General features: G+C 39.3%; 1 protein-coding gene across 1 annotated transcript; it reads left to right on the forward strand.

Annotated features, from left to right (window-relative positions):
• The first annotated feature begins 3,671 nt into the window (after window positions 1-3,671).
• On the forward strand, window positions 3,672-10,400 carry oscp1a (organic solute carrier partner 1a). Its single transcript, XM_079523362.1, has 11 exons — window positions 3,672-3,931; window positions 4,499-4,528; window positions 5,163-5,317; window positions 6,072-6,239; window positions 7,514-7,594; window positions 7,697-7,800; window positions 7,896-8,024; window positions 8,237-8,297; window positions 8,404-8,540; window positions 9,358-9,418; window positions 10,136-10,400. Exons 1-11 carry the CDS (start codon window positions 3,817-3,819, stop codon window positions 10,265-10,267), a joined length of 1,173 nt encoding a protein of 390 aa, XP_079379488.1. The 5' UTR covers window positions 3,672-3,816; the 3' UTR covers window positions 10,268-10,400.
• The last annotated feature ends 644 nt before the right edge of the window (window positions 10,401-11,044 follow it).

Consider the following 11,044-nt stretch of genomic DNA (forward strand, 5'->3'; position numbering starts at 1 on the left):
CTGTAGCTCAGGTATTGTTTCTGACTGAAACGTAGGTTCAAGTGTGGTACGCCCTTCAAGTACTGCTTCTGGCCCTTGGTCAACTACAGGTCCTGCTGTGGAGGGAGGTCCAGGCGTGGGTTCTGAATATGATGCTTTTTCTGGAGTAGTGAGTGGCTCATGTGTTGGCTCTGACACTTGCTCAGACATAGGTGAATTGGACTCTGGTGTCTTTTCAGCCTTAGTGAGTGACTCAAGTGTTGGTCCTGACTCTGATTGCGATGTTGGTGACTCAGGATTAGATGCTGGTCCAGATGTTGGTGCAGGATTTGAGTTGGATTCGCGTGTTGGTTCGGTCTCTTTCTTGGACATTGGTTCAGGTGTTGTGAGTGGCACAGGCGACTGTTCAAACTGAGATGATGCTTCAGGGTTAGTTTTTGACTCAAGTGTTGCTTCAGAACGTTGCTCGGTTATTAGTGACTCAGACTCAGGTGCTTTTTCAAGTGTGACGGGAGGCTGAGATATAACTTCTAGTAGAGGTTCAGTCACATGCTGAATTGTGGTCTGTAGCTCAGGTATTGTTTCTGACTGAAACGTAGGTTCAAGTGTGGTATGTCCTTCAAGTGCTGCTTCAGGCCCTTGGTCAACTATAGGTCCTGCTGTGGAGGGAGGTCCAGGTGTGGGTGCAGAATGTGATGCTTTGTCAGTAGTGAGTGACTCATGAGCTGATTCTGGTAGAAACGTTGTTTCTGGTACCTGCTTGGAAACCGGCTCAAATGTTTGTGGCTCAATTGTAAGTGGAGACTTAGAGGTGCCTCCAATGTTAGGTACATTACCACAAAAGCAAGGCTTGATTTCAATGATGTTCTTTACAAGTTCAGGGCTGGGGAAGTTCATGGTTAATACACCTAAGCACCCTGGGGGAGAAGACCTCTTCTTGTGTTCCACCATAAGGTCACTAAGCTCACTGTTAACCCACTGGGCCACTTTTCTGGGGATTATTATACCTGTGGTGTCTGTTAAAACAATATGATGTGCACAATTATTTTGTGCTTCCTGTAGATGTTTCCTCACTTTCTTCATCTTGTTCTTAGTGCCCATGTACATATCATCACCAGGGAAGAATGTATCATGGATAAGGACTCCAGTATTAAAATTGTCACTCTGAACAAACACAATTTTACCCCTTGCCTGCTGCATGTTTGGAACTGAAAGTTGGGTCCATACTCTATCCTCAAGGTTTTTAATGAGCTTCAGGATGGATTTTGCAATATACTTTTTATATAATCCATGTAGAGTCACTCTCAAAAGCACGGTCTCACTGCTATATCCATCTAAGAAGTCCAAAACGATCTTAAAGACTTCATCAAATGTCATATGTTGCCAAATCATCATATGGCTATCTCGGATAGAGATACCTTTTCCAATCAAGTTCCAAGCATGCACTTCAAAATATCGAATTCCCACTTTTAGTTGTTTTTCTAAGGTCCAAGCTTGACATTGTATAAATAGTCCTCCATACAGAGTTAGGCTTTCATGTGTCCCAGGTATAGAAATAGCTGAGATCGGTGTGGTGTCAGGTATAGAATCCATCCAATTCAAGTTATAAGAGCTTTCAGCCAAGGCTGGTTCATCATTAAATCCTTTTTCTGAACAGGAGATTGTAACAGTTCTAGGGGGGACAATTTTGACAGTTGGTGAGATGTATCAAACTGCAAAAACGATATAAATTAGATAATGCAAAATGGTATTTCATGCTGAATTTTGTACATACAAATATACAAATTACTCATAATTCAATACTAGCTAATATATTGTAACAAAACATTTCTACATATGCATTATGATTTCGTACTTACAACGATAGAAGCCAGATGCACTTTTGGACCTCCATTTGGTTTGGTGACTTTGGTGAAATCCACTCAACTGTATCTCCCGCTCTTATTTCTCTTAAAAATTGTAAGTATGTCCTAATTTTCTCACAAATTATGTTTTTTCATAGCTATACTGTACATGACTGTACACATAAACAACAGCTTAAGCGTTAACCCGTAAACCAAGTGGTTAGTTGCAGATGCAATTGTCTGTCTTAAACGTCTACTCTGTGTAAAGTCAACGTGCATGAAGATAGATTTGCATTGTTCTATGCAATACCATTCATTGCAACAAGAGTGAGATAGTGTGTGTGTGTGTGTGTGTGTGTGTGTGTGTGTGTGTGTGTGTGTGTGTGTGTGTGTGTGTGTGTGTGTGTGTGTGTGTGTGTGTGCGTGCGTGCGTGCGTGCGTGCGTGCGTGCGTGCGTGCGTGCGTGCGTGCGTGCGCGCATGTGTGAGAGAGGGAGAGAGTAAAATTGAAGATAAGCAAATAGAAAAAGAAAGTGGAGATAGTGCTTAGACTGAACTTCTACAGTCAGAGACATACTATAGGTTCATTTGTGTTATTTTATGCAGCATGGATGGATGGATGGATGGATTTTGTTTTACACTAACAATGTAAATTACCTGATAAATTATACTAGTATTATGCAGTTCCAAGGTTTTTGATTTACACATCATTGACAGTGTGCAAACTGCTTTTGTGGGAATTTAAGACTAAAAATGCATTTATAACAATTGTAAGCACTTCTTAATAGGGATGCACGATATATCAAATCAGCCTTTATTTATATAGCACATTATAACACAACCAAGGTTGACCAAAGTGCTTCACAACAAAAGAAATTAAAGCAAAATACAAATACATCAAGCAGAGCATAGAAAAACATAGCATATATAAAATCAAATAACATTGAAAGCCAAGGAAAAAAGGTGCGTTTGGACTTATAATATGGGGGGAGGTTGTTCCACAGCTCAGGGGATGCCACCGCAAAGGCACGGTCACCTTTTGTTCTGAGGGTTCGGGTTGTTGGCACAGTCAGCAGTGACTGGTCAGCCGACCTCAGAGCTCTGGAGGGGTTGTGACGCTGTATGAGTTCGGCCATATATGGGGGGGCCAGGCCGTTGAGAGATTTAAAAGTGAATAGGAGGATTTTAAAATCAATTCTCTGTTTAATGGGGAGCCAGTGGAGTGAGGTTAAAACAGGTGTGATGTGGTCAACTTTTTTGGTACCAGTGAGGAGGCGGGCAGCAGCATTTTGGACTAATTGTAGTCGTCTGAGGGAGGATTGGGGGATACCATAGTATAGTATATAATCGGTACCATAATCGGAATCGGCATACTTAATGAACTGGTGGGCGTGCACACATAAAAATGACATTTTAACAAATACTGTACACTTTTTTGAAAGAATTCTTCATCCTTATATAACAATAAGACCTGATGATCATGTTTTAGGGTGGAAAAAAATCATGGCACTCCATCTTTAAGCTTAAATCTATACCACAATACCACATTATTGTGTTCTCATCTATCCGAATGACGGTCACTTGCCAAAAACAACAGATTTTCTCATCATCGTGATCTTATGTTGAAGCACTTAAGTCTCCTTTTGTTGTTTGATATTCCAAGACAAATTCTTCCACCATTGGCTGGTTGTGCAATGCCGTCATATGAACCTCAACCAATAAGCTTATAACCACTGCTGATCCCTTCCTGGCCACCTGTTGCATTTCATTGAGACGAAGTAGCCACAGAGGCATGCTAATACCTTACTGCAGAGACATTATGCACATATCACACTGACAATCAGTGAGTTTGATTCTGGGCAGAAACATCAAGAACATTTGGGTATTATTCGTGAAAAGAGCATTTTCCCCTCTGCAAAATAGCTCATCTGTTTCCACCACATTAACGTATTTTGTATCCAGTCTGCTAGCAGATAATCCCCTTGCCTTACAAGATGTCTATGAAAACTCTCCCCCTTGTTTTCATCAATCTTGGTGGAGAAATGCTGTATATACTGGACCAACGTCTTCGAGCTAACAACAGCACATCTGAGGACAATTCAGAGAAAGGTAGAGATGACGTTATAGAACATAGAAAATAGACCAGCTTTTTAGTTGTAGCTGGGTGCAAACAAGCTACAGTAGTCCCACGTGATCCTTTCGAGGATCGATGGACAGCTACCAACTGATCCTTTAATGGGGGGAACTACATTTAATGGGTTCCCTGGAAAGCTACCTCAGAATATTTGGCCTACAATTTTTAAAAACACTTGATTCAGCTTTAGATGCTGTATGATTGTTCTGATGGTTAACAAACTACGGTCTCCCTGGTAAAAAGCTGAAATCCACATCATGAAGCTATATTACACTATACTATGATGTGAATATTACATCATGAAGCTATATTACACTATAATGTACTATGATGTGAATATTCTGCTACAAACATATCGTAAGCTTAGTTTAAGGGACCATATTAGTCTATTTTATGATTACTATTTAAATATATATTCAGACCTATACTTCCCATCTCCTGCACGCGCGCACACGCACACGCACACGCACACGCACACGCACAATCCAATGATAATGGTAATAACTCTTTCAATATGATGTGTTTGTTCTTGTTTGCCAAAGGTTTATGGACAGATAATGATAGAAAGAGAGGTATTGTTTCACTCTATTATTGTACTGTATTAGTTTCAGTTAGCTTCCTTTTTCCTGTAGACACCATTTAGTTCATTAACTGTAGATCCTGTAGTGTAGTGTATAACGTGATGTAGTGTCTGATGCAACATGCTAAACTGCATCTAACAGTAAACATTCACATTTGATTATCAGCTTTTAGTGGGGTATAATTCACTATTATTCATTCATCACTATTAGTACAGGTAAAATAGCATACAATTGAAAGGAATTGCAAATTCTATTGTGTGCTTTGCCGTTATACAAGTTGTTCAGAACTAACCATAAGGCATGTAATGATTCACTGAACTCAGGATACGATTCGAATCACGATACTATACTAGGTTCACAATACGATTTCTCACAAAAAAGATTCCAGACAAATGGAATGTTTTCATTTAATTTTATAATTATATTAATATTTTTTCTTCTCTCTCTCTCTTTTTTAACAATACTGTGTTTACTCTTTTCAATACAGTATAGCAATTGACTGAAAACATTTTTTTATAAAATCGGTTTAAATTGTCACCAGTTTGAGTCGATTTTAATCGATTTACGATAAATCGTTACATGCCTACTAACCATTCATCTGTTCCTGTCCCGTTTGCATGCATAGTTATGAACGACATCACTGCGACCATGTATAGTAGGGCCTTTATGGAGGAGCTTCTGAAGCCTCAACAGCTGTACTCTCATAGGACAATGAAAACTGTGCTTACACGTCTAGCACATTCCTCAATCATGAGGCTCAGCCCAGCCAGCATGGATAGGGTATGCACTAATAATGCACTGATATCGAATTTGCAACCATTGCCCCGGATTGTTACCATAGGTACTGGTTATTTTATTTACCAGCAATTTGTAAAACGGGGGTTATACATGCTTATATTATATACTTGTTTGTGTGATGATTATTGAACAATAGCAGATCTCACAACGTGTCACATCACAACATGTCACATTGTGAGGTGGTGTGAGTTTGTAGATCTGCTATTTTTGCTATTTTAGATTGTTTTGTGTTTTTTAGTGTTACTGTTAATACGGTTAACATAATTTATTTTAATTCATTAATTTTCTCCCAAAGGGGAATACATGTATTTAATTCAGTTGTACTTGGACCAGAAGCAGATAAAAAACATCTGCTTCAACCACAATAACCAGGGATATAAAAAGCAGAGAAATGTATTTTGCCCATATAGCATTTTAATTCCAATAACATTATTGCGGCATTCTTTTGTATTCAATTTAGCATAAGTTTCATTTAATATTGTGCTTAGTCCTTTTTTAACACAAAGGTAATGAAAACGTAACAGTACGTTGGCACAGACAGCGCTATGTCAACTCCTTCTAATTGAAAGAAATGTGTAATTTATGTCAACTTCTAATTGAAAGTAATGTGTAATAGATAACATTAAGTCACTTCCCCAACACTTATTTACCATGATAAGTGCCTAGCTGGTTTAATCAATTTTGCTCAATTTTGTAATTAATCTTGACTTGCCTTTTCCTTATTTTTTCCATGAAGCTTTATGAACTAATGGTGATGGCCTTCAAGTATCAGATCTTCCATTGTCCACGGCCCAAAGACTTGCTGCTCATTTCTTACAACCACATAGACACCATCAGAGAGTTTGTTAAAGACACTCCCGTGGTTTTGAACCAAGTGGACGACACCCATCGGAAGATCATTGAGGTACTGCTGACGGGACTCACTGATGATGATCGCATATATGATATGTATGTTATGATAATATATGACAGAATGCAACACAATGCGATCTAATATGATTATGATATCAACACATGTAATGATTAATCAGTCCTGGATTCATTTGTGACATTTCCTTATCATAGCATGGACATTTGTATGCAAACAAATGTAAATCTTTATTAATCCCACATGGGAAATTCAGTTTTAGCTTCACCTAGCTCAGGGGTAGTCAACCTTTATTATTATTATTTTTTTATTGTGGCCCCAAAATTGATACAAATTCTGCCTGGAGCCACAGAATATATATTTAATTGTTTGTGCTTTTTCTGGCCTTTCAATATTACTTTTTTATTGTTTGCTAATTTCTCAAAGCAGATTAAATATACCAGTAAGCCAGCAGTGTTGGCGGTGAAAGCAAACAAATCCAGGCATCAATAAATTATATATTTTCCTTCAATAATTTGTTTCTTATTTTTTTATCTTGTGTATAGATGTCACTTTATTATTATTTATTATTGGAGAAAGTAAGAATAAGTGTATTCCTACTACAATAATAAATTATGATTAAAATGTAAAGATAAACAAAAGAAGACCTCTTATAGTTATTCCTTTACATACTTCTTTGCCCTAGCAACATGGGAGCCACAGGAGAGGGCCTAAGAGCCACATGTGGCTCTAGAGCAGCAGGTTGCCTACCCCTGACCTAGCTGATGGCTAGTCAGCTGGGTATGATGAGCGCTTAGGGGGGAGCTGTTAGAGCCAGGGTCTTGCTCAGGCACACATTACATACTGAGCAAGCCATGGGGTCAAACTGGCAACCTTCTCAGTGATTACCTAAGCCAGTGGTTCCCAAACTGGGGGTCGGGACAGCCAAATTATAAAAGTGTATACAGGGTGTCTACATACTGTATGTCTGAAGTTACAATTTAAGACCAAATTGGCCAGATTGTAAAATATCATGTAACAAAGAGGAAAATGCAGTGCGAGGCGTTGTGAGCTATTTTCCTAATATGTATCTGTGGAACCGAGTCAAATTAAATGCAATGTCGACAATACCAAGTGCTTGTCAGGGTGGGGGGTCCCCAGTTCACATTCGATTATTCGGCCTGAAACGTTTGAGAACCCTTCCACTATAAGCTGCCCCCCACCCCCAAGTCTGTGAAAAGTCTATAAGGATAGATAGAATAAATATTACACACAAATCGCCGAATAATTAAAATAACTTATGACATAATTGTTTTCTGTCTTTCATGTAGGTATACACATCTCTACCTGAAGCTGAATTCCAACTTCTCAGGCAAACACTGCTCATATTCTTTCAAGACATGCATGTTCGCGTGAGTCCATGTTATTTATGCTTGACCATCAGTTGAGAAGAGCCAATGAGACTGCCAATTCAGTTCTTATCAGCCTTCGTTTCTTTCCCCTCTCATGACCAGGTGTCACATTTCCTCAGGCATAAGATACAGAATCCTAATGGGCGCTTTGCCCTGTCAACTTCAGGTCCAGTGCCCCATAGGATGGAAGTCCCAGGACTAATCAGGTCATCATTTTGTTGAATAGCTGATTTAACCGTGAAGGTTATCACTGACTCATTCGAAGATTTGTCTCACAATGTATTGCTTCCTATTTCCACAGGACGTTTGATCATAAGGGGAGAGAAGTGAAGCATAGCCTATTCCCCACAGGAGGCAGTTACACCAGCCCCATCAGAGAGGGTTCTTTTGAACTACATGGCAACAGAGTCATTGGACTTGGAACAAACATGTGTGTGTGTGTGTGTGTGTGTGTGTGTGTGTGTGTGTGTGTGTGTGTGTGTGTGTGTGTGTGTGTGTGTGTGTGTGTGTGTGTGTGTGTGTGTGTGTGTGTGTGTGTCAGTGAGCAAATCTGACTTAAATAGGGGTAAACATGACATTTATGAGATTGCCAATGTCTGTGTTATTTTTATTGTTGTGTTGTTTTGGTTACTGAATTAAAAGGTACACTGCAACATATCTGGAAGAGACACAGACATCTAAGACTAAGAGCCCTGCCATCAAGGTATCATCATAAAAAACCGTGAACCCTAATTCATTTCGTAGTATGACAAATATTTTGGAGCCAATATTTGAGTAACCAAGCCCTGTATACTTATTGTACTATACAGACAGATGACACCCCTAACCTGCTGGCCAAAGAAGAGCTCAACCTTTTGGCACGTTTGATGGGAGGCATGGATGCTGGAAACACGCAAAGTGCTGAGACAGGCTTTCGTATCAACCTGTTTCCGACTGGAGAGGAAGCGTGCGTTCATTTTTTTACATGGCCCAGCATCTTAAAAGGGCATGAAATGCTAGGCCAATTGTGTGTTTGTTTTCCTGCACAGGTTCAAAACTACACACAGGTAAAAACATGGCAGGCAGCCTCTATGGCTGACCTTTTAATACACGTAAGCAAAACAGCTGCCTGTAATAACGGGTGTGTTAGATTTACGGTAGATGTGCCAATGTTACCCGCCACCACCACGGAGGTTGTGGGTTCGAATCCACCGTGGTGCAACCGGTTTTGTCGGACGTTTACACGAACACAATTGGCTTGTGTTCGACGGTGGGAAGTCGGGTAGGTAGGGTGATATATGTTACCTGTCAGCAGGGAGTGTTGGGCAGGAGGAGTAGGACGAAGGCTCTATGACCTCCCGGTTGGGGCTCCTCACTGGCAGGTGAGTCAGTAGGATATGACAGCAGTCAGTGGCATAACGACTAAATTGGGGAGAAAAAGGGTGTAAATAATTGGCTACTCTAAAAGTTAACAAAAAAACATTAAGCATAAGCGACTATAGTGTCAATGCACACCTAAATCAGCCTGGTTTGTATCCTTCTGTATTTGCTTAACAGAAACATTGATGATGAAGGTGAGGACGCAAATTCTGATTGGCCGGAATGAGATGATGTATGATGATGTACGATGATATGAGTGCCCTTCACTTCACACGGGTGTGATTTTTAACCTGTAGGAAACAAACCTATAGGGTTCCCCTTAATACGCATATTTTCTGATCAGAGTTCTATTATTAAATAGACCAATGATGAGCATTTCATAAAGCTCCCATTTTCTTTAACAGGGGATCTTTGAATGGACGTGATGAGCCCCTATATGAAATCATAAACATCCAAGCGATGCAGGTATGGATTGGTTGCAATTTCAGGTTTTTGCCTGATTTACTGATTAATTAACAACTTTGTTGACAAAAATACACATACAATAGGCTACATACGGTACGCCAAGTTGTTTATACTGTAGTCAGTGGATCTAGTGGTGCATGCATGTTGCTAAATAAGAACCAAAGACCACCATGTCTCAAGTCAGTCACCACTCTCTCAACTCTTGTAAGCACCTCCCTAAGCATCATCCAAGCATAATTCACCTCCACCACTTGAACCTCAGCGTCCATATTCTGAGGACATTAGCCATAGCAACGTTACAATGCATTGTGAGCTTGTAGATCAGCTATTTTTGGCAAAGATGTTTGGTAAAAAGCGGTCCAAGTACAGTTGCAACTTGCAACTCTTTTCCATTTCACGGGTTTAATGATCCATTAAAACCGGGAAAGCATCTGTGTCATTTTAGATATACTGTATGTAGCACATTGGTTGACTATTCAAAAATAGCAGATATACACTTTGTACGCCCTTTGAGCTTGTTGATCTGCTATTTTAGAAAAATCCTGAAAATCTGTGAAAATCTTTGACTACACGGTTAACATACATTACGTTTTTCAGAAAACTGCTATAAGACTTTTTTTATGGAATCAGCCTCAGGCTATGTGGTTATGGTCAACTACAGTCTAGATCACAGTAATAAAACTATATGTTCATGTTTTTGTGTTTGGCTTGACTCAGGATGAGCAGACGACCACCGAGTTGGCCCGAATTGCAGGAGAGTTTGCAGACCAGGGAGTGCAGCAAGAGGAGGTCACTACCAGCAACAAAGGAGATGACCTGTTGGCCATGATGGACAACATGGAAGCCTGATTCTAGTGTTTGTTTGTCTGGTTTCTTTTTCTGGTGATCACGGTGCATGTCCCTTGTGAAGAGGATGAGTCTATAGTGGGACTGTCAGATGTGCAGTGTGTGGTCAACCACACACTGCTGTGTATATATAATATATAATACAATGTACAGCGAGATTGATCCTGCAGTCTTTTATCTCAGATACACAGTGGTGGAAAGTAACTAAGTACATTTACTACTGTAAATAAGTAGGCTACTGTACAATTTTGAGGTATTTGTACTTTACTTCAGTCGCCTATTTTTCCAATTTCCAATACTTGTAGGCTACTACTCCACTAGGAAATATTGTACTTTTACTCCACTACGATTATTTGAAAACTTTAGATACTACTAGTTCCATTGTATATTTTACAAAACATACATTACCCACTCCAGCCCCATATACATTTAAGGTCATTTGAAAATAGTCGATCTACAAGCTCACAATGCTTTGTAACTCTGTTATTTTCAAAAGATTTGAAATGGGACATTCTACATAATGAGTAATTTTACATTTGGTACTTTAAGTACATTTTGATGCCAATACTTTTGTACATTTTGAATTACGGACGTTTACTTTACATTAAAATGTGTAACAATGTCTCTAAAATGTTTACGTTTGTTCCAGAATATACGCAGCTGTAAATATATAATATCACCCATACAGTCTGAGTTTCAACTGTAATAGACATTACATTTTCATATGGAAGAAATGTTACTGCATTTAATACAGTTGAACAAAATATAATAATACACATC

This window comes from Electrona antarctica, assembly GCF_951216825.1.
Source record: "Electrona antarctica genome assembly, chromosome: 15".
Taxonomy (NCBI): domain Eukaryota; kingdom Metazoa; phylum Chordata; class Actinopteri; order Myctophiformes; family Myctophidae; genus Electrona; species Electrona antarctica.